At 31.7% G+C, this 25,148-nt stretch overlaps 4 protein-coding genes across 5 annotated transcripts; 2 read left to right on the top strand and 2 right to left on the bottom strand.

The window, feature by feature from the left end:
- Positions 192-3,146, bottom strand: LOC109714491 (basic transcription factor 3-like). The gene is made up of 6 exons (XM_020239142.1): positions 2,991-3,146; positions 2,232-2,299; positions 1,629-1,777; positions 1,482-1,538; positions 899-937; positions 192-668 (listed from the first exon to the last, which is right to left on the bottom strand). The coding sequence occupies exons 2-6, from the start codon at positions 2,297-2,299 to the stop codon at positions 490-492; spliced, it is 492 nt and encodes a 163-aa protein (XP_020094731.1). The 5' UTR covers positions 2,991-3,146; the 3' UTR covers positions 192-489.
- On the top strand, positions 6,495-8,117 carry LOC109714387 (defensin Ec-AMP-D1-like). Its single transcript, XM_020238990.1, has 2 exons — positions 6,495-6,638; positions 7,690-8,117. Exons 1-2 carry the CDS (start codon positions 6,575-6,577, stop codon positions 7,869-7,871), a joined length of 246 nt encoding a protein of 81 aa, XP_020094579.1. The 5' UTR covers positions 6,495-6,574; the 3' UTR covers positions 7,872-8,117.
- LOC109714062 (gibberellin 2-beta-dioxygenase 8-like) lies at positions 17,840-21,145 on the top strand. Its single transcript, XM_020238469.1, has 3 exons — positions 17,840-18,382; positions 19,622-19,943; positions 20,579-21,145. Exons 1-3 carry the CDS (start codon positions 17,904-17,906, stop codon positions 20,807-20,809), a joined length of 1,032 nt encoding a protein of 343 aa, XP_020094058.1. The 5' UTR covers positions 17,840-17,903; the 3' UTR covers positions 20,810-21,145.
- Positions 19,471-23,684, bottom strand: LOC109714405. 2 transcript variants are annotated; one of them, XR_002217361.1, is made up of 4 exons: positions 23,556-23,684; positions 22,506-23,087; positions 21,538-22,143; positions 19,471-19,985 (listed from the first exon to the last, which is right to left on the bottom strand). XR_002217361.1 is itself a non-coding variant. In XM_020239017.1 (3 exons), the coding sequence occupies exons 2-3, from the start codon at positions 22,971-22,973 to the stop codon at positions 21,676-21,678; spliced, it is 936 nt and encodes a 311-aa protein (XP_020094606.1). In that variant the 5' UTR covers positions 22,974-23,087; positions 23,556-23,684; the 3' UTR covers positions 21,392-21,675. The 2 variants fall into 2 exon arrangements, 1 of the variants encoding a protein (XP_020094606.1); XM_020239017.1 differs by lacking the exon at positions 19,471-19,985 and having other exon boundaries at positions 21,392-22,143.

Genomic DNA, 25,148 nt, shown 5'->3' with positions numbered 1-25,148 from the left:
TTTGATTTTCCCTGGTTTCTCACTTTCAAAAATCCCTATCACTTTTAGAAACAATGACCTTGGTGAGGCCTCATTTCTCTTCCATTCACCAGTTATTATCCTTCTTTGAAAAATCGAAAACCCAAATATGATATCATTCACTCAAGTTTCATACTTTTTTTAAACAAATGATCTCACTCGACCATCGAAAAGTAGGAAGCAGCTTTCCAAAATCTATATTCAGCACACAGTAGAAGCACACCACACACAAAAGCATTCAAATTTGCCTACTTTGGAAGCTCGCAAAAAGCGCAAAATGAACGAAAATGATTGTACAACTTCATCAGCTCATCCTGGTGCATCCACTGCATACACGCAGGAAGGGAAGATAGAGAAGTTTTCTAAAACAAGGTCTTAGATAGAGAGGTGTTTGAGAAGTCTTGCGCGATATTATAAATGAAACAGGAAGCGACAAACAGCTTAACAACAAGAGAAAAAAGCAAAAAAATATTACGATGCTTCCTTCTCATTGGCAGCCTCTTCGAATGTCTCCCCAGCCACGAGCTCAGGCACGTCGTCATCGTCGTCTTCCTGAGCTGTGCCACTACCGGTGGCATTACCACTGGCGTTGGGTGCTTGCTTTTGGATTTGTTCAGCGAGTTTCCGCAGGTTTTCTAAGTTATCAGGTCCTGAATTGACAAAAAACAAAAAGAAAATTAAAATACAATTCAACTACAAAAGGAGGGGTTATAAGATGCAAAAAGATATTCTTATGGAAGAATCAGAAGTAATTATGGTGAAAGAAGCTAACTTACCCAACTGGTTGATGATTGCAGNTAACAGATGAGGGGTTATAAGATGCAAAAAGATATTCTTATGGAAGAATCAGAAGTAATTATGGTGAAAGAAGCTAACTTACCCAACTGGTTGATGATTGCAGGCAGAATATCTTGTAGCTCTGCACCAAAGAATAAACATATGAAAGATTTGTAAGATTTGCAATCACTCGATGAAGAAAAATCTAGGCACAGAGATAATGGAAATAACTACAGCAAAGCCACAAAGACTGAGTTTGCATTCATAAATCATAATACACTAGTTTCTACTAGGTGACATAGTCCAAGCAAATGTCTAATCTCGAATTAGGAATTGTTAATCACTGTCAGAACTTTTGCGCAAATGCTGCTGGTGTATAGCAAGAAAAAATAAACAGTTTTTGCATTAAGCTCTCTCCAACGGCTACGGAGATTCATTTTTGGTGCCCAAAAAGCTCATTGTTGATTTCTACTGCAGCGAAAAGCTCCAGACCTGATGTATGAAAACTGCCTAAGCTTATGCTTTTAAGAATAGAGAAGTTGTTCTAGAAGACTAGAACCTCGGCCGAATGGGCACTTAGACAAACTTATGGGGGTGAAATATCGAAGAGCACGCTAAGGCAGCATATTTCAAGATAAAAACAATTCTCCTTTTAATAACTCATAAACTGGAGAGTGAAAACATACTTTTCGTTTGAGGCGATCCACTAACCACCCATGTATTGGCAGCAATTGAAGCTTGCACTGCAGAAGGAACACAAGACAACAACATTAGAAAATGGCAGGAATTCACTTACCAAGCAAAGTTTTTGATGAATATGATGCACTACTCACCTTTGGGATTCGTGAACTGGATAACTGTATCGTCTTTGAAAATGTTTACTTCTTCAATGGCAGGAATGGTGTTCACACCTATGCGTTTTAAGGTGCTCTGAAGCCTTTTGTCATCGGTAGTTGTGGTCTTGTGAACTGCCTTCTTCTTCCTATGTATCAATACATGAAATGGTTGGGATCGAATGCAAAATGAAATCATCCAATCTTATTAACAAAGGATAGTAGATGCAAAATTGGAATGGAAAAGAGAAAGACCCAGTTCTTTAACTCAGAGGGTTCATTCCGGGATTAAAGATAAACGTTGGCGACGATTAGGCCAGTTTACCGTCATTCCTTTCACACAAACATTTTACATGTGAAACTTCTCATGTATGAGACGTGGCAATAACTTATCATAAATTTAGAAATATACTACCTTAAACCAAGATATAAAATAAGATCACGACAGCAAAGAGTTCCTTGAAATTAAAAAAAATTATTCAATAACATGTGAACAGTCGAAATGTCCAAAAAGTGATTAGAATCTACTGAAGTACTGCTTGAATCACTTCGACCAAACAATCTCCCGGATGAAATAACATGGAAATAGTCAAAAATCAAAACCTGCGCATGCTGCCCTTTCCGCCAGTGCGAACAGCACCAGCCATCTTCATAAGCTTTTCCCGATTCATCTGCAAAGCAAACAACCATCTTAGGAAACTTTTTACATCGACGTGTAGAGCAATTCCTGCTTGAGAATGATAAAGGATCTACGCTACGAAAAAGAACTTCCACTCGTAACCACATCTTAAGAGCTTCTGTTTTACAGCAGAGTGTTGATAATCATAGCTTTTCGGAGCTTCCCCTGTAACTAGAAGCCACAAAAAATACGATTTTGAGGGGCAAAAGCAGAGGCTCCAAATCGGAGCTTATGATTCTGCTGTTGTTGGGAAAAATCCAATGAACTGCTTCACCTAAAAGTGCTTCTCACATACTATTTGACCAAATCTAGCTGAGTAAAGTAGATTTCGAGGGTTTTCTACCTGGCTAATTGACAGTATCCAACCAAAAAAAAAAAAAAAAATCATCTGAATTTTGCAATACTATCAACAGAAACCCCAAAATTAATCAACTAAAAATTCTGAATCAAAATCCACAATCACACGCAAGCCAAGCTTTTTCCCCCACAACAGCAGCTAAAATGAACTCCAAACGCCATGAGATTAAACGGCTTCTTCTCAAAAGGGCATCAAAACACACACCAAAAAAAAAAAAAACGAAAATGAAAAAGAAGCTTTTGATCCCGTTTCTTTATCCTACAACTCGCATGCGTCGCTCAATTCGAAGAAACCATGAGAGAGAGAAGGAGAGAAGGAGACTCACCGTGGCCAAGGAGGAGAGAGAGAACCCTAGAGGGGTTGAGTGGAGCGGAGAGGATAAGAGAAGAGGCGGAGGAGGCTATATACTGTGTGGAAAGAGAAAAGGTGCGGAGGGGATAAAGAGTTTATAAGCAAACCCCCGAAAGGGGACGAGATCGGGGGAGAGAGAAAGAGAGAGAGAGAGAGAGAGAGAGAGATTAGGGTTCGGGGATCAAATGATTATTAGCCGTTCGATTTGATGCATCGAGAGGAGATGCACCGTTCTCTATGGTGTACACTAGCAAACTTTTTCTTTTCCTTTTTTTTTTTTGACAACGATTATTATTTTTTTTAAAAAAATTATAGTTAAAAATATAAAATAACTAATTTTTGAATTTAAAATTATGGGTACCAACTATCAAATTCTTTGCGGCTTGCGTACACTTTATTATATTATTATAAAATATAAAATAGAAAAAAATGTAAGTAAAAAAATATTTAACTGCTTAATTTTTGACCTCATATACTTATTTCTTTTGGTTCTGTGTAATTATAATTTTTCAACTGTATTTTTCTAATTTTGTGGCTTAATTTTTTTTTTTAAGCTTATTTGTTAGGTGATTCAATTTTTTGCCGACCATTGTACGGATGGACCTTCTTATATAATTTCAATTGCAGCAATTAAATTTAACAGATACCAATCCAACCACTATAGTTACATTTGAATGCAGTTATAATACAGTTATAAATGCGTGCAATCAAACGACCTAAAAACACTCATGTGGGCTCAATCCAAAATAATTGGTAAATATATGGTTGCCTAAGAGGCTGAGAATGGGAGCTTTTTAGCCCACCTAAGATCATGACCCAACTGGGCCCATGCATGACCCAACTGGGTCCATGGGTTCGCAAAAACACCTCAACAAATTTCGATTGATGTAACAATTACTTACTCCTCGGGTAAAATTGAAGAGGGGTGAAATCGTTTTCGGTCATAAACGATCACTTCCACTATTTGTTTTACTATAATAAAGATATGGTCGAAACTCGAATTATCTAAAATAGTATAATTGACTTCAGTCCACTTCGAGACGAAGTCAATTACGGTGAAGAGAGGTGAAAAAAATAATAAAATAATATAATGAGTAATGTTGGTTATGTTTAAATATCTCTAATTATGGTACTAATTATACTTTTATTTAGTTTGCATATTTAAAATATGATAAAGTTTGATTAGTTAAGTTTTATTATTTTCTTCATTTAGTTTCTACATCTAAAATATAATGAAAATTGATTAGTTAAGTATTTATAGTTTTTTTTACTTTATAATTTTTTTGTTGTATTATTATAATTTATGTAGAAAAAAGTAATTTAGTTGTTTTAGATTAAAATCTTTAATTATATAGGAATATAATTATATTATTTCTATTTATTATATTATAATTTATTATTTATTAAGTTATTTATTATTTATGTATAATTTATAGTTATATAATATGTAAAACTGAAGGAACTCTACTTTCATACCTATGAAACAAACAGTAGAAAAGAAATAGTTTTTACTGAACTTCGTTTCAACCCAAAGTCCATTACAACCCTAAATCAGTTTCGATGAAACAAACGAGCCCTAATTATTTGTTTACTAAGAATTGAATGACGTGGAAGCTATATTTTTCAATCCTAAATATTTTATTATTTTTTCTCTTACACTTTCTCTCCGTCGTTGATTTCAATTCAAAATGGCTAAGTTAATTACGATATTTCATGGAGTTGGAGTTTCGACCAAAAGAGAAGTTACAATGAACCAAACAATAAAAATGAATATTTACAGTTACTTTGCCCTTCTCTACTTTAGTAAAACAAACAAACCCTTATAGGGTAGTGTTACGCATGTCCAAAAGATACAATAAAAAATATTATATTTATTTCTGTATGTAATATTATAATGCGCATATCGTTATATTTTCTCTCCGTAATTATACTATAACCATTAATTATTAAATCTCAAATATATTGTTATTAAACTTTAAGTACTACCATTACATTCTAAATTATAAACCCTAATCCCTCCAAATGACTAGCCGAACAAATAAATAATATAATATAGATATTTCTCTCTTTTTTTTTTCATGCACATAAATCCTCGTAGAGAGAATTCAAACTCTTCATTTAAATAACTTTCCAATCTAAATTTACTATTTGATACATATCTAAGTTATAAAGATGTTAAAATATCATATTTTCATACCACAATAATGGTGTGAATAAAATAATAAATTACATAAATATTAAGAGGGTATAATTTTTTTTTATTTTTCTGTACTGTAGATTACTGAGTCATCAAAATTTTACTCTTGAGTGTTAAAAAGGTTCAAAATACAAATCTTATCTAAAATATAAATTATTATAAATTGACTATCAGATCTTCCAAAATTTTAATATTATTATATATGTAGTTTTTTAATTTATTTAATTTGAATCAATTAACAGTATTTTAACTTTAAAATTTAAGCTAACTAAATTTAAAAAATAAATAATATATTTAAAATTTAAAATTATTAAAATATTATTAACTGACTTAAATTAAATAATTAAAAATTTATTAAAATATTGAATAAATAAAAAAAAACAAAAAGGGGATTCACGATCTCGTGTTCCACGAGACGCACGAAAAACAAAAAATAAACGCCAAAAAAAAAAAAAAACTCTGCTCGATCGTACGGGCGCGTGGGCGGTGGCTCTCCATCCCATCACCGGAAATTAAATTGCAGTAAATAAATAAAAAAATATTAAAAGAATAAAAAAAAACAAAATAAATTATTGCACGGTATGGACATCTCTGACCCGTGTCTTTCAATCTGAACCGTCCAATATCCACTGACACCTTAAAAAAAAAGAAAGAAATTTTTTTTTTTAAAAAAAACGCACACAAAATTCGAACATTGTCCCACTCACACCACACAAATTCCGAACAGTAGTACGTGGCCACATGTATTCCTGTACTACGGTACAAATCTCGCACGATTCCCGATGCAAAGGGGTAGGAGAAAAAATAATTACACAGCAACCCAAAGCACCCATTTGGTTCGAGGTCAGGGGTGGAATACTCTCTTAACTCTGAAGTTATTCTCAAACACTCAATTCGGGGGTGGGGTTAGCTAACCCTTTTAGCTAATCCCACCTGACCCTACTACTCTAACCAAATAAAATATTATTTTACTCACTATTCTTCTTATTCCACCTATTTCAACCAAACATTATTTTATCTATATCTGAACTAAACCCAATTCTCAACCAAATATAAAATTACTATAACCCCATTTTAATCTTGAACTTAACTCTATCCCTGAAATAACAAGTTTTTACTTAATCCCGAACCAAATGGTGGCTAATAAAATAAATGAATCCGTGATGGATTATATTTTTATTGCACGTGTATCAAAGCAAATTTGTATTGAGAGGAAAAAGCTCCGAATCCTCTATATAAATCCACACTACATAGTCTACATATGCTCGTGCACACATATAATCAACTATCACTTCTACGTTCACTAGCTTATTTTTTAAAAAAAAAGAAAAAAAATTACTTATTTGTGTGTTTTTGTTGCAATGGAGTTCTCTCGCCAAAAGCTTCCCTTCTTTTTCTTCTTCGTGTTGCTTCTCGTCACCACTGGTTTGCTTTTCTTTTTTACCCTTCTCTCTCTCTCTCTCTCTTTCTTATTATAGATTATTTTTTTAATAGAAAAATACTATATTATATTAGTAGGGTTACTATATTCTTATAAATATAGTATTAATCCTTCGTACTCATAAGTTGTTTTCGATGGTGGAACTTCTGAATCGACGATACACTTCATTAAATATGATATAAAATATTTGAAACTTCTAAAAAATAAATTTTATAATTTTTCGAAATCATAATAAAGTCAATCAAGCGGGTATAAAATTAACGATCAAAATCGGATTCTTCAACTTAAGATCGGAGTTATTAATATTTATCTAGGTAGTGAATAGAATTTTTTATCAAAAATTTAATCTATTTCCGATTCTTTTACACCGTTAAGCTAGCAAGTATCTCATACCGGTCGTTAAAAATTATTAATTTTGTGAATTTTTTATCGTAAGATAAATAATATCGAAAAATTATAAAATTTGATTTTTAGAAGTTTTAAATGCTCTAAATAACATTTAACGATATACATCGTCGATTCAGAAACTCTATCATCGAAACTGATTTATGAGTACGAAGGCGATCGTATTTATAAGAATATAATAGCCGGACTCTCTCTCTCTCTCTATATATATATAATCGGCTAGGACTATTATACTCTTATAAGTATAGACCTTCTTATACTCATAAATTTTTAACCATTGATTGTTGGGATGTGTTGTTAGGATGATGGTGGTCCCCATTTAGAATGATAATGGTCTTTTAGGGTTGAGTGGGTAGTTGGTTGAATAATACGATCTAACGGGTGAAAATAATCAATAGAATAAACCTAAGGGCCGAAAACTTATAGGTATAAAAAAGCCAATACTTAAAAAAGTATAGTAGCCAGACTCTATATAATTATATTTTTCAGTAGAATTATAGAGTTAGATTGAGTTGACCGTGGGGTTTGTATATATTTTAATTCTTTCTTTTAATATTTATTTTAAATTTTTGATTTTATAAATTAATGTTGTTTGTGTGAATGAATGAATGAATGAATGTACGAACGAAGAGATGGGTGGGATGGTGATGGTGGCGGAGGCGCGGCACTGCGAGTCGCAGAGCCACAGGTTCAAGGGGATGTGCGTGCGCGGCAGCAACTGCGCCAACGTCTGCCAGACCGAGGGCTTCCCCGACGGCCTCTGCAAGACTGAAGGCATCCACCGCCGCTGCTTCTGCCGCAAATTCTGCTAGCTATAGCTTGCTGGCTGCTGCTGTTCTTCTGCTGCTTCTGCTTCATGAGCTAGCTCTTAAGTTTGAATAAGCTTAAGTTTGTTTGGGTTTTAGTAGTAGTAGTAGTCTTGTTGTTGGATTTCTATCTGGTTTATGTACTTTGACGAGTGCTTTTGATCATCTATGCCATGAAGCTTTTGAGTCAAAGATTGTTCTTTAGTCCAAGCATTATGCTTAATTGAATCGCTGAAGTTTGGTTCCTTATTAGATTATAAGTGTGAGGGGAAAAAAAAAGAATTTTTATGAAAAATCTTTTCTTTTCAGTGTTTTTGACGTGTAACGCTTTAGTCACCAAATTTTTATTAGTCGTAATTTCTGACTCGAACTATATATAAGACATATGATATTTTAATTCTCAACTTTTACCGTTGCTATAAATATAATTTTTTATTTTTATAATTTTTTTATCTTTTTGATTCTTATATTTTTACTGTAGTGGCTACTATTTTTTTCAGTTTTTTTTTTAATATATTATCTCTTATTTTCATATTTATAATTTTATAAAATTATCTAATTAATAATGAATGAATGGTTCCAAATATTTTTTAAAACAAATATTGTTATCAAATTGCTTAATTAAATATCATTAATACGTATATGTATATATCATATTATGTATTAATAATTTTAATTATTAATAATATTATTATTGACCATTTACATATATATATATATAGAGAGAGAGAGAGAGAGAGAGTTATTTTTTCTAGAATGAATGAAGCTGGATCTATTAGACAATTAGGATTATAAAATAGATAGAAAATTAAATTTTAATGGTTATGCCACACTTTAGAAAGGCTGGATTGGAGTCTTGCACTACTGTTTTTAAATATACGTACATCCACTATAAATTATGTTATCAAATATAAAATATATTATATAATAAATTATTTAAGTATTTATTTTTTTTAATAACTAATTATTAAATATTTTATTAATTATTTAATATACTGTACGATGTATGAAACATTAATATATACTAGGTGTAAAAAAAGATTTTTTTTTTCTCTTAAAACTATGAGTGCATTAAATTAAGTATTCTCTACACCGAGTGTATATGTGCGCCGGGTGTATATGTATACATATATTGTGGTATATAGAATGTTAATAAGATATGCATGTAGATATATGTTTTTTCAATCAAGTTTAACAAGGTAAAGACATCTTCGCCTTTTTAGCATTTTGAAATAAGTTCCCTAATTTTAACTTTTTAGTTAAAAAAAAAGTTATTTATAAAAAGGTTTTCAAAACTATTAACTTTGAATAATTTTTAAATAAAGTTGTTAGAATAATGTAACTATTCAAAAATTAAGAAAATATTAATTAAAAAGTTATTTTTTATTAACGTACATAATACTGTTTTATAATTTTTTTATTTAGTTATAATTTTTTAATCTTAAATTTTAATAATTATATATTTTAACTGATTGAAATAGTATATATTCGCTGCGAAGCGCGGACCCTGCACTATGGAATAATAACAATCCAAAACATCTTTCACCATCATCCGAAGCACTACTACAAAATCAAAATGCAGCATCCCATCATTCTGCATGTTCCGTGTACGTAAAACCTTGTTCGCCAATTTATGATATCTGCTAATATGTATTTCGCCACCTAATTGTTGACCATAGTATCATCTCACATAATGTGTGGTCAATTTAGGTTTAGAGTTTTTAGAAAATATGTGCCTTAATTAACTAGCTGATTCGAAAATTTTATTGACTTCGGTAATTTTTATAACTGGTATGAAAAATCTTTAAAATGTCATAATTTTTTGCTCCAGTGTTCGATATCAGTGTGAAATTTCAACGTGAAAAACACTTTTCGAGATCTATGCGTCGAACTGCAATGCCGTTCTGGATGAGCTTGGAGCTCAGATTCAACTGTTTTGACCTCAGTTTTGCATTTTAAATTATTTTTGAAAAATTTTGTTTTTCTTTCTATTTTGAGCCAGATTATTTAGTTGTTTCTGGACTGAGTAGGTTTAGAAATATATTAAAATTTATTATATTCAATTGTACTAGGATTTAGGCATCAACTATATATATATAGACGTGGTATTTGGTTAATATAATTAGCTTGTAGAGTTGATTAATAATATTTTTGTTTTGTCGAAAAATAGTGTTCTTCGTGTATTCTTCTTCTTGATCTTGTATTTTTTCCTTCTCAATGTGGCTTAAGCCTGCTCAATATATGTTATTATAGTATCAAAATCAGGTCACTTAATTAATACTTTCTTTCTAGGGTTAATTGCATGCAGCTTCCTTTATCGAATAGTAAGTATATTCCTACAAAGTTCAGTTTTTTATTTGTCCCTACAAAAGTCCTACCGTTTTTAAATATATCACTGCTGTTAAGATCCATTAAAAAAATATAATTAACTATGAGTAAAATACTTAAACCTGATTAGTGAATGAGTTAAATTGATCATTTTATCCCTCCTATATTATTGGATAAAATACTTTTGGGTAACAAAGCAGAGGGGCAAATACGAATATCACAGAACTTTTGTAGGAATAAAAATAAAAAGTTAAACTTTATAAAAATATATTTGCTATTCGATATATTGATATAGAGCTGTATGCAATTAACCCTTCTTTCTATAACATAGTTAGAAGCTACTGATTAGAGCTTCTGTTTCTAGATCTTAGAGTCTCTCTCTCTCTCTATGATATTAAATTTAAATTTGGTAAAACGTATAGAACATATCCGAACTATGAACTAGTTTGAAATGGCTGCCTAATCTTTCAAGATTTAGATTTTTAACAAACCATTCAATTTGTTTGATTTGAGTCGATCAGTGGTACCTCAAAATTTAAACTAATAACTTTTTAATAAATTTATAATTATAATAATCACATAAAATATACTAACTAAACCTATAAAGATAAAAACTCATGTGCACCACTATCTATATACTATTATTATTAGAAAAAAGGTCATGCTTTCATTTTTATTTTTATTTTTCTATCTTCAATAAATTGCAACTGATGACTAAGATTATTTATTAGATCCATGATCGGCTACTTTTTAAATTAATTTTTTAAAAATAAATTTAGTTAAAAATATAAAATAATTAGATTTTAAATTTAAAATCTCATATACAAATCATTAAGTTTTTAGCCGACTGCACGTGTAAATCTTGGGTCCCATTTTTTTTATTATTTCTATTTTATTTTATAGGATGGGGCTCTCTAGAAATTAATCAATTATTAGCTCCACCAAGTGTTTCTTCACCTTCTTACACCACCAAATCCTATAAAGTGTATCCTACTATATTTGATTTAGGGTTTAATTAATTATGGTTTCAGAATTTAATAATGGTGTTTAAGATTAAATAGCTTGCATATTAAAATTATAAATTTCAGATCCCTATTTTCTATGAATCTAGCAATTTTTTGGAAAAAATTTCTAGGGCTATCTACTATCTAGACAATAAATTGTTAATTTATGAATTTTTATACAAGTGTATTACATTACATCAAATAAATAGATTTTACTTTGAAAACATAAATGATTAAATGTGATGCATATATAACTTGTATTTACACACCTGTCATCCTACGAATTTTCATCACAAGTATGAAATCAAATATGCTTTCTGGGCGCGCATCATTTTATAAGTATAAATCTTACACTCCATTCAATTGTAAATATATAAATATAAATTTACTTTTTAGTAGTAAAAAAATTTGATAAAATTAGTAAAAAAAGTAGAAATTTTTAAATAAATAAATAGGGTATAAGATTTACACCTTATTAATAAAAGCACATGTAGCATTGTGCTTAAAATAAAATTGACTCAGAATTCAAGTGCACAAAAATAGAATCATATACAACAGAAACCCTAGGCTCCATCTGAGTGGATTAGCAGGCAATGCTTTTCTTTTCTTTTCTTTTCTTTTCTTGTTTTTATGAAGTTATTTTTTTAAGTTAAAGCTGAGAACTTCTGGACATTACTTCAGAGCAAGAACTTCTGAACATTACTTTAGAATAAACTTTCACATTTTTCTCAAAAAAAAAAAAGAATAAACTTTCACATTCCCATCTTAGAGCTACTAGAAAGATAGAAAACCCTAACTTTTCAAATAATGTATATATAGGAAAAGTTCTGGATAAGTGAATCACAAAGTTAGGAATCCACTACCAACTTAAAAGAAAAGGAATAATATCTAATATACGCTGCAAAACTTTAAAATATTTAGTATATTCATGATTGACTAAAATGTCCTTATTGATTTTCAAAAAAAATTCTTCAATTATTCCTGAAATTTTAGGATTTACTAATGAGAATTGGGGTTTAGAAGGGTACTTCTGATAATTTCATATTTGAAAATTTTCAATAATAGCTAGGGGTTAATAAATGAAAATCCCTAAAAAAAAACTTATAGGTGAAAACGTACAGAATTTACCTGAGCTGCGAAACATTTTGAGTTGACTACCCAATCTTTTAAAATATTTATTTTATTGCTCAATCTTTTGATTTGTTTGATTTGATCCGGTCAACGATGCTTTTGACTTCAATATTTAAGCTAATTACTTATTGTAATTAATATATAATTGCAAGAATTGTATCAAATATATATACGAACTAAGTCTATAAAAATAAATAACACATTCAAATTTTAAAATCAAAATTTTAAAAAGTTGGTTGGCCAACTCAAAATGCTTCGTAGTTCAAATAAGTTCGGTAAGATTTTACCTAAAACTAAAAAATAAAAAATAATTAAGGGCCTCTTTATTTTTATTTTATTTTGAAAGAAAGCACGCAGGCCATATTCATTAATCAAATAATTTCAAAATTACAATGATTTGCAAAGCATTTCTGCCTTACATAACATAATTGTACATGAGGAGTACTGTTCCGAAGGAGGAAGTCTACAATGTCACACTTGTACCATATTATCTGTAACAAGTCAATCACATCTCTCATTTTGAGATAAAAATATTCTTCTATTAATCATAATGGGGCGGATGAACTTAAGGGGGACAATCATATTGGCTAGAGACGCCACGTCAGCAATATATATAACTAGTGTATTCTAGACTTTTCGGTTCCAAATAAGGTATCTGTAATCGATAATAAGATTAGTACTCTTCGACCATTGTGTAAAGTTCTGCTCATATATACAGAACAAGATTTACAGCAAGAAAAGCATCACTACGTAAAATCATCATACGACAAATTGGAAGAGAAGCCAGAATTTGAAGTCCTTGGAGAATTGCACCAATCTCTTAAATAAAGGGTCATTAATTATATTCCTATTAGCATGCATCAGCAACCTATGAAACCTGGGATGAATGTTTTTTTTGACCTAAACTAAAGAGAAGTGTAAAATGTTAGCTTATTATCCCTAATTTGACTAAGGAGCAAATGTTTGCATCATCACACACAATGCATGTAATCCATTAAGGGGACAATAAAGCTTGTTTCAATAGACCAACCCACCACATGCTCCTTCCCTCAGATGAGAAATTTGAACATCCTTTCCTAACCTGCCTAACTTCTACCCACCTAAAAAAAGGTGTTTATTATTTCCTGTAAATTAACCTCACAAGTGGTTGTTACTCTCACAAAAAACTAAAGAACAACTTTTGATGCATTTGTCTCCAATGTCATAATTCTTATTGTTACAATATTTCATTAACTTTGCGATTATTATATTATTTATTCGTCTTATGTCGAATCAAAAAGCGTAAAATTATTTTTCTTCGCAGTTGTTATAAAGTAAGGGGAAAAAAATCAAGGATAAACATGCTACTTTTGATAATTTAAATTTCCGATATAATTAATTACACATTAATTACACCCTACTTTAATTTTATTAGATTGATATTTCTAGTAACATTGCTCGATCTCGCAGAGTGTGTTCTAAACCACCTTAGATTCAAGTCATGCATCCTGGCTAGGGATGCCGAAATTATTTTTAAGTTATTTTGCATTAAATTGTTCTTTAGATAACACGCAAGCGAAAACAATTCAAATGCTATTAATTTCAGGATATTATGCTTCTCAGTTTCTCGATCTCAGGCTCAATTTGGGTTAAAAAAAAACAAAAAACAAAAAAGATAGTGTTTTAATCAATTTATGTTGAAAGTGAGATTCAAGTTAATTCGGAATCTTTTATTCTGATATTATATGAAATAACTAATTATCATGAAAAAAGAGAAAATTTCAATCATTTTATGTGTTAAGAGTTGATCATGATAATGAACCACCATCCTATAAAAAAGCACACCAATAAATAAATAAATATGAAGGTGCAATAACTATATATACGTAACTAAACTAAATTATCTATAATTTTTCAATTTGTTTACAATTCTTTTACTTTTCAACAGTCCAGTTCAATTCCTTACGAAGTTGGACTCCATATATCTCTTTCTTTTAACCAATTCCATACGCAAAATATTGAATAATATTATCTCATAATTGTCACATGGAATAACCTTTACTTTTTCTCCCAAGTAATATAAATGGTCAACGCCGCCCACTATACTTGGTTGGTTAATTTTCTCTTTTTCTTCTTTGACTTTCCTACAGAGCAATATTACTATCTACGTGCATACTTAACTTACCGTAAAAAATTAATCCTAAATAGAAATAAGATTATTAAGAGTTTCTGAGACAGGAGGAGAAATTAGACCACCTAAGACTTGGTTAGTGAAGTTTATATCGCAGTCGGGCTTGTCGGTCTTGTGAATGTGACGCTCTATTATAAGTTAATTTTGATTCCGTTCGTGATTCTAATTACTGGTATGTGTTTAATTTTAAGGCTAATAATTGTCTATATATCCCTCAAAAATTCAAAAATATTTGATTTATTCTTACTTTTTTTTTTTTGTTTCTAATATACCCATCATACGTTTCTCCATTATTTAAAAATATTCCTGCAGTTACTACCCGTTAAATATATCTCGGATTAAACCCGAGTTAAATGTCTACTAGAATTAAAAAAAAATTAAAATTCCTCTTTTGTTCTTAACTTAAGGGCAAATAAGAAAAGTTATTTGTCGCTGAAATTCTTAATGTAGAACATGATGATTGGTGATGATAGAAGGATATATTTGGAAAGACCACAAATTAAAATACTCTTTTTACTGCTAACTTAAAAGTAGTAAAAGGGTATATTTGAAAGGATAAAATTATAATTTCAAAGAGATAATGACTATTGCTAACAGTTTACTAACAGAATTTAATTCTAAGGATATATTTGAAATAAACTTGAAACGTAATTAAGAAAGATATTTTTAATATTAGTTTTTTAAGAGCGGACAGAAGTATATAAGCAATTGCTCCTAATTAAGATATACATTGAACTGTTCTAATAGCTCCTGTTCTCGGCTGTTAGTGTAATTAATCAAGTTTTTTTTTGTTTGAATACTAAAAATCTTAAACAATTTATACATTTTTTTGACAAAAAATATCATATGATCTAGTAAATATTTAGTAACATGCAGCATTTTTCTTTTTTAAAGCAATATTGAATTTTTTTTTTTTTTTGAGAGAGATAGGTTCTTTTTTTGGGAAAACTTCTAAGTGGTTTCGCTCTTTCTCACTTTAGTACCATGTGGTTTAAAATGTATCAAGTTAGTATTCTGTGGTTTTGCACTTTCTCACTTTAGTACCCTGTAGTTTAAAGTGTATCAAGTTAGTACCCTGTGGTTTCACACTTTTTCATTTTAGTACCCTGTGGTTTAATATTTCATTAAGAGAAAAATAAAACAACAGGGCACTAACTTGATACAAAAATAAAACCACAAGGTATTAACTTAATACAAAAATAAAATCATAGAGTACTAACTTAATACACTTTAAACCATATGATACTAAAGTGAGAAAGTGCGAAACCATATGGTACTAACTTTATACACTTTGAACTATATGGTACTAAAATAAAAGAGTGTGAAACTACAAGAGAGATTTTTGAAGTTTTTTCTTCTTTTTTTAAAGCAATATTGATTTTTTTTTTTTGAGAGAGATAGGTAACATGTTACCTGCTTTGTTTATTTTTTTAGAAATAAATTTAACTGAAAATATGAAACAATTAAGATTCGAACTTGAAACTTCGGATACCGACCACTAAATCTTTTGTCACTTGCGCCGGTGACGGTCGGTGGCAATATTGGATTAGTACTATATGTAACAGTAGTTACAGTACTCGTGAGGTGGATCTGAGGAGGATTCATTTCATGTGTGTGAAATGCATTATGCATGCGTCGCATGTAAGAATTTATGCACAGCACCGTAAAACCCCCCACTAGCTTAGCTAGTGACATGTACGAAGTGGTGCCTCCGCGAAATGCAATGCTCTCCGTGAGCCACGTGTCACTGTCCTGTGTATTCCCTGCTAGGTTCCTATATGTATTACTAGTGAAATACCCGGGCGATGCTGCGGATCTAAAATATTTTTACAATAAATTTTATTTTTTTAATATTTTTATATAGTTTTATAAGTCTAATTATTAATTAAATAAAAATTATATAAAAATAATTTAATAGTTAAATCTATTTAAATAAAAGTCATTAAAATTGGTATATGCCCAAATAAATTTATACATCACTTTATTTTATAAAGATTTATATGAGAAGGATTTGAGATAAATCTATCAAAATAATTATTTAAAAAATCAATAGATAGAAGAAAAGTAAATTTGTAGAATAAATTGCTTAATAAAATTAATATATATAATATATATATATACATATACACTATATTTTAAAATTTTTCACTTGAATTTAAATTATGATTTTTTATACAACGATATTTTAAGTGATTTAAATTAAATCTATCATGTTAAATTTATTATCTATTTATTACGCATATTATTAATAAAATTAATTAATTAATTTCATAGAGTTTAGAGATTTAAAATTTTAAAATTTGAAGAAATTTAAATTATGTATTTTTTTATACAACGATATTTTACGTGATTTAAATTAAATCTAATATGTTAAATTTTTATTAATAAAATTAATTAATTAATTTTATAGAGTTTAGAGATTTAAAATTTTAAATTTGAAGTTACAAAATTAGAAATAAATATTATAAGTTAAAATTTAAATTTAGAATTTAGAATTTAAAATTTAAAATTTAAAACTTTAAGAATTGAAAATATCAAAATTTTAAAAATTAATATATATTATATATAATATATAATATATATATATATAAATATATATATATATATATTATATATATATTGTTGGAAAGAGAGTAAAGGAGGGTTTGGGAGGGTGACACGTGTCACTCTCTGGGCCTCCCAAACCCTCCTTAATGTTATAAATAATAATTATAAAAAAAAAAAATAGATGTCTAAATAAACTCTTCTAATTGTTCTCTTGCATCAAAAAATAAAATAAAATAAATACCAGTTGCTATATATATATATATATATATATATATATAAATTCTTAAACATATTTAATTAATTATTGATTGAATTTGATCAAATTTAATTATTTATTTGATGAATTTGATCAAATTTAATAAATTATGTATTATTTCTATATATATTATTACTGTGCTTTTCTTTATGCTTGTGACTATTTATTAGTAAGATCATTCCAAAATTCGTATAGCTCAAAATTTGTACAATATTATTAATGATATATAGTGATGTACAGATTTGAGACGATCTTGATGATTAAAAAATTACAAACGCAAATACTTCTTACTTTTAAAAATATAGAAGCTCGTCTCTTTCTCTCTCTCTCACTATATATATATATATAATATAGATAATATATATATATATATATATATATATATGTGGATGTCTCTGTTAGGATATCTACGTAGCAATTTTGTATATACACTGCGTCACGGCATGCGCACAATTGAACTAAGTTTTAACTATTAACATATATATATATATATAGTGTACAACTTAACACTTTGTTTTGGAATGAGCTAGCTCGCCATGCAGAGAACATTATTATATATTCATCCACAAAATAGTTTCACCTCAGCAACTTAATAATTAACCATGAATAACATCTCAGCGGGCACGTGCGAACCCCCATTGATAGAGAGCTACGAAGCTCTACTTCTCCGCGGCTCCGAAAGCGCTTCTCCGCGCACCAGTTTCGACGGCGAAGTTGCCGAACAATGCGAGCTCCCGCTGATCGACTTGGCGGATCTGCGACGCGGCGGAGAGGCGAGGCGGGCGTGCGCGGGCGCGATGGCGAGGGCGGCGTCGGAGTGGGGCTTCTTCCAGGTCGCGAACCACGGGATAAGCGCGCGGGCTTTCGCGGAGATGCGGAGGGAGCAGAAGCTGCTGTTCGGGGCGCCGTTTGAGGCGAAGGTGAGTTCCGGGGTCTTGAATAACTCGTACAGGTGGGGGAATCCAACGGCTACTTCCGTGAAGCAGTTCTTATGGTCAGAAGCGTTTCATGTCTCCCTTGCTAAGATTCCCCATGAGACCTGCAGTTACGGTTACGGTTACGGAGATTCCTCTTCACTCGGGTAATTCTACTGAAAGTTATTTTCAATCTGAAAAATTAGTTACTACTGTACAAACAAACTGGCCCTCGATCGAGCCACCGAACTGAAAATTGGATAGTGATGTTACTCGCGCATTCTGTACAAATCATATGTTCAAAATTCTATGCCCGTGGTCAAACCGGTTTGCGATTCGGTTTGGTTACGAGGAAAAATTGGATTGGTTCGATTTTGTTTTTTTATATATATGTATATATTAAATGATTGGCCTACTTTATATTTTTCTGGAACCGTTAGAAGTTTTTTTATTGTGTCCAGAATATAAAAGGGGCTTCTGAACTCTAGTGGTTAAGTTCAAAGAGCAATTTTTTTTTCTTTTATATGTTGTTAAATTGTTGGAAAATTTTTAACAGTGGTTAAAAAATCACAAATATATTGAATTTTTGTGCTTTTAAAAGTTGCAGTTGGGCTAATATACTCACTCTCTTTATATGTATAGAGTTGGGCTAATATACTCTTAATAGTATCCCCGGCTATAAATTTTGTAGAATTGTGTGATACGTAGTTCCTTTTTTAGTGATTGTTTCTCTTACAATTTAGTGGATAATTGGTAAAATAGTATGATTTAAGAAGTGAATCTATAGGCGAATAACTGAATGGGACCAAGTATTTCGTACTATCAATAGTATATATAAACTAGCCTATTATACTATTAATAGCACCAAGTCATTAGTGTTATTAAGTTTTCGAGGTGTTATTAAATTTTTGACCCTTGAATAAAAGGATATACTGTCAGAATAATAATGATTCTCTAGAATTGAATGAGTGATTTGTTGAATAGTATAATCTAACATGTGAAAATAATCAAATGAGTAAATCTAACAACAGAAAACTTAGTAGCACCAAATACTCGATGCAATTGATAACATGGTAGCCGGACTCTCTCTCTCTCTCTCTCTCTCTATATTTCTTAGTGCATCTGGTGCAGACAATTACTTTCAAAAAGACAGATAGAACAATTTGAATGGTCGAATTGAAAATCAAACTTTTAGAAAGTAAATAGTCATCCACATAATCCAACGTTTAGGTCAACTCTCTACATTTTCACAAAATAAAAAAAAAACAATTTATTTTTAATTTTTTTAAAAATAATTTTATTCAAACAACACTTCTGATAACTTAATAGCCTGGTCACAAACCTAAGGCCTTAAACTCCAACACCAGTTACACGACAAGCTGATACTTATCCATTGTTTCTTCCAGGGTAGCAGTGGATAAGTTGGCTGCCGCGATGTCGGCGCTCGCCCGCACGCTAGCCGGCGTACTAGCCGAGAACCTAGGCTACACCGGCAACGGCTTCCCCGTGAACTGCGACGATAAAACATGCTTCCTCCGCCTCAACAGGTACCCTCCGTGCCCCTTCGCGCCGGAAACCTTCGGCCTGATGCCGCACACCGACAGCGACTTCCTCACCGTCTTGCATCAGGATCACATCGGCGGATTGCACCTGATGAAGGATTCCGAATGGGTCGCTGTCGCGCCAAATCCTGACGTGCTTGTTGTCAACATAGGAGATCTCTTCCAGGTAATATATTCTCAATCCCTCATAGATTCATCGACACGTTTCCTGAAAATGAGGTGTCAAAGGAACTTTAGGATTCACACAAGTTGTTTTCATACAGATATATTAGTGCACTTTCTGTGTAAAAGTAACAAACCACTACAAGTCTCATCTGCAGAAAATAAAAAGTAAATTATGCTTGAGCAGTGCTTCTACAGAAATATTGCCTGAGTAAAGCTGCCGACAAAAGCAAAATCAATGGTCGCTTGGTAATCCATCAAAAGCTCATTTCAGTAGTGAAATACGGTTATTCTAAAAGCTAGACCAAGTATTCACTTTATATCCTTTTCGCGAGTACGTGGTACAAAAAGTATCTTGCCCCATGAGATGTTTTCATTGATAGCAACAAGATTCCGGAAAAAGTGGTCTTGTTGTTATCAGAAAATATTTTCATTCTGATGTAACAGTTCTACATGAACCCCGGTATTGGGAAGGAGCGAAATTTCTACAACCCTTTATACGGAATTTTCTGTATACAGAACAATCCTACCATCCATTCGAGGAGATATCGATCAATAGGGGCCACGACAAAATTTGTTCAAATGAAAGCATATTAAAAGTAAAATGCCTGATGCAGCAGTTATGTGATGTTTGTGTAGGCATGGAGCAATGACACATACAAGAGTGTGGAGCACAAAGTGATAGCAAATAAGAAGAGGGAGAGGTACTCCATTGCATATTTCCTCTGCCCATCATACGACTCCCCTATAGGGAGTTGCAAAAAGCCATCTCTCTACAAGGACTTCACCTTTGGGGAGTTCAGGGAGCAAGTGCAAGACGATGTTAAGAGATTTGGATACAAAGTTGGCCTCCCAAGATTTCTTCTGTAGTTTATTACACTATACACAAATGGTATATTTTTCTGAAGTATTAAGATTACTATATGAAGGCCATATGATTGTAATAGATGCGATAGTACTTCATAATCTAGAGTTGTAACATAGTACTTGACATGCAGAAAAGTGGGGATTGTGCATCTACGAGTACTGATCAAGGAAAATTCCATTGTTGTTTGATTTTCTAATGCCAGGAGAGGGAAAAGGAAACAACCAATAGAAGTTTAAAAACAAGATATCATATCGCAGAGCTCCCAAAATTTAATAACAACATGATATTAAAATAGCAGATAACATGAAAAAGGAAATGTTACTGGAACAAAGTGTCCAAACCTACATAGGATATGGTGGATAGATCATAGATTGATAGATCGAAACCCCCCTAAAGTTCACTTCCCCATTCACTATACACTAATGATTGAACTTGTCCAATCCATCCAAGCATCAGACTGAGTTGCTACACAAATGCGAATACTATTTAACTTGATGAAATTTAGCAACAATTAATATATTATATCTCCATCAAATTAAAAAAAGGGCCAAGATATATTGATGTAAAAATAAAGAGATTGTGCGTGCTCAAACCATCAAACTCATATTTTATTGCTAATGAAATTTGAATAAATTTACAATTTTGGTCAACTCTAAGCCCATATAAAGCATCATTGACAAAGCAATACACAACATAAGCATTATTTTACAAAAGAGTACAAGAATCGTACCAGATCAGCTTCCCACAGCAGAACCCTACATGTGCAAAGCATAGATCCAGTAACAGCTTTAACATAGCAAGGATATTCACAGCTTACATGCCAGTTCAGTTTATTCATTGGCTGTAAAGCATGGCACTTGTCCTGAGCTTAGTCAAGAAACAGGGCCACCTTATCCTTCAAGCTGCTCTTCTTTTTCATTACGGGTTCCTCTCCTCTCCGCACTTCACGGGATGTATCTTGTTTATTGATTCCATAGGTCGTAAGCCCGCTTAGGGTTTCAACTGCCTCAGTTTTCTGCTCTTTAACCGAAGATTCCCTCAGAAGAGGACCCAGAAACAAATCCAGCATATCTCGAGCAGGATCTCCCATTGCTCTAATATTTGTGGAGCATAGTTCATCTACAGGGTTCTTTACCTCACTCGTTTGAGAACCAGTGAAATACAAACTTGATTTGATCACTGAGCATTTGGATAGTGCCTTTGATAATGCAGCATCTTGTGCAAGTCTTTCTAGGTTAGTATTAGAGGAAACCGACAAACTTGATGAGCGTGTTTCTGAATTGGGCTCCTTGGCAGTTGATGATTTACATTGCTTTTCTTTATCAGCATTTACATACTGTAATCAAGTGACAAAACAAATGACCATAGCAGTGATATATGTTTCCGTTTGACATGTTTAATGATCTAAATGGAAAAACATCAAAACAGTAGAAAATAAATAAAAGGTAAATTATCAGAGTGCGCAAGCAAAATGGGTCTACAGTACAAGTCATATCATTGGAAACAGCAACATTGGCTCTGCTAGGATTTTAGCATGGGCAACCTAACCTTACGCAGCTTAGCTAAGTAATTACCACAACACAAGCATCAGATTATAGAACAAGTACAATGGGATATGATCACGCACAAAGAAAATCATAGTGTATAAACAACTTCAGAAATTATGATGGACATATTGAAAACAATTACGCCAATCACCTCTTCGGCAATGCTCATTAGATCTTCAACAGAGAGGTCGACTTCATCATCACTCTTTTCAGGTGATGAGGTTTCCATTTCCATCTCCCTCATCATTCTCTTCAATTTACGCTTCTTTTTAGCATCCCTTCCATTAACCATCCTTGAATCTCCATCATTTTTTGTATTACAGGAGACAACTTTACTCCGACCTTCATCTTTGGCCCGCGAATCATTATTTCTCTGTTTCGTTCGGCATTTTTGCAAGATTTCCGATTTGCCAGGGCCTGCTGTTTCTGGCATCCTTCTTTTGTGCTTTCTGATGGCGGGTTTTACCTCATCCTGATTGTCATGTAAAGTTTCTGATTTGCGACCTGTTTTATTCCCATTTTCCGTATTTCTCCCTCCATTCTCTGATTTCGCTTGAAGCATCCACGCAGGCAGACGCCGTTTCATTCCAGCATCAGGGTTACTAATTACTTCAGCCATCTTTCTTTTAACACGAGGATGAAAATGAAATCTGGTTGCTTTTTTCTCTCAAGCCGAAATTGGACAATTACGCGCGCATCGATTCAGCTGTTCGGCAGCATATAATCCACAATGCTGCTTACAAAGAGATACCATTAACCATCTAAATATGCCATCAATTAGATGCATAGAATTTTTTGAATTTAAACAGGAAAAAAATATATATAATCTACGAACTGATATAATCAACTTGTAAGAGCAACAAATTTCTTTCATTTTAAGCAAATTCTTAGTTAAATCAACAACTTCGATATCATTCAGAATCATCATGCACAGAGCAATCAATGGGAATACCGAACTATAAACCCTAATAACCACAAATTTCATATCTAAAAACTCTTTTTAAAAAAAAAAAAAAAATCGAAAGCAAAATTCAAGAACATCAAAATTTTATCCCGATTTAAAAAACTACTTGACCAAAATTGACTTTTTGGGTCGTCGAATTGGGTCAAACTCTAGCCCCAATTCGCACCGATAATTTAGAATATTAGAACAAAAAAAAAAGCAAACGAATTGAAGAGGAGAGGAGTGTTCGAATTCAACCTGAGGGCTCAAAGAAGATCTTTTCCGACTGAGATCTCGATTATTTCTTCGATCGAATCGCGCCAGAGGGGTTTTATTTGAGAAACGAAGAAGAGCGACGAACGGCTCTGGAACCTTGGAATAAGACAAAATAAAAAGTTAGTAAGAAATATATCGAGACCCCTCATCTATAGGTCGTTTTGAAGGAGGTCCTGGTTTTTTTTTTTCCCACTTTTTTTTTCTTAATTTTTAGATAAAAATACTTAATTTAATTATGAATCATTTTAAATAAGTTATCGGATCTTTTAAAATTTTAATTTTACTATCCAATTTTTTAATTTATTTTATTTAAGCCAGTTTACAATGCTTTGATTTTAAAAATTAAGGTAACCACTAATTACTTTAATAAATTTTTTGTAATAAAAATTGAATAAAGTATATAATTAAACCTCCAAAGATAAACGAAGTACTGTTGACTGACCCAGATCAAATAAAATAAAAGATTGAGTAGCAAAACTTATTTTTTGAAAGATTAAATAGCCATTTCCAAATGGTCTATAACTCAAATACTGTGTTTGTGGAATGATTTTGTAGTTACTATAGTTAGTTCCCGATCCTTTAAGGTTTAACAGTAGATTTTTGATTAATTAACAACATTGTGATCGATAGTTTTTAACTCTCTATTCGTTGTTCAACATATTATGATACCATAGATTTTTTGTGATTTTTCTTCATTTTGTTGGTACAAAGTTATACAGATCGACTATGTATATGTGGTGGGAAAGCAATTGTTTGAAGAGTGTATTGGAACTGTTAATGAAGATGCCCAGTTTGAGGTATTTGAGATGCTACAATTCAATCGATGCCGGAATGTTAATGTTGATGTTTGATCAGATAGTCTATAAAATGGATGAAAAGCATGGTAGCATTTGGGTATTTCATCTGTATTATACATTACTGGGTCTTACTTTATAGCTGGAACAAATTACGGAGACAGTTATTGTTAATAAATTATTAGTATTTTGATTAAGCTGTTAGGACTGTTGGTTGTTTGCATTTCCATGACAGGATCCACATCTCTGTTAAAATACTTCATATTACTTGGTCATTATCACTGATCGGTTATGCTGTCCTGTTGAGTTGACTAAATCTGTTTGACGTACGTACTCTATGATATGAATTGCCTTAGGATGATGGATATTACATTGTTCAATGTTGGTCCTATGGCGCAATTAATTGAACTAATAACGGTTTAATGTAACAAAGATTTGACATGCCCACTTTGCTGGGGCCGTGTAACATGACCCAAAAATTCCATCTCAGGCTTTTCTGTGGCAGAACCATCTTAGGCCCTTCAGACTACGCAAGGAGAAGCAAATCTCAATATCAAGAAAAGCCAGTGCAGTTCTTGTTCTACTAAAATCTTGTGCAAACAAGATGAGTCAATATTTTGCTACTGTCTAGCTTGCATCAATGTATAATATCTGGCTGGAGCACAGAATCGTATGCAGCAGAAACTTTTTCCAAGTTCTAGTTTGGAGAAGAAAAGATACTTATATTTCATGATAATTCCTTTTGAAAGTTTTGCAATATCTACTTGGTGCATGAGAGGCA

This window comes from Ananas comosus, linkage group 8 (genome assembly GCF_001540865.1).
Source record: "Ananas comosus cultivar F153 linkage group 8, ASM154086v1, whole genome shotgun sequence".
In the NCBI taxonomy this organism is placed as follows: domain Eukaryota; kingdom Viridiplantae; phylum Streptophyta; class Magnoliopsida; order Poales; family Bromeliaceae; genus Ananas; species Ananas comosus.
Note: the sequence above shows the minus strand (reverse complement) of the source record. Positions and strands in the feature narration are given on the sequence as shown.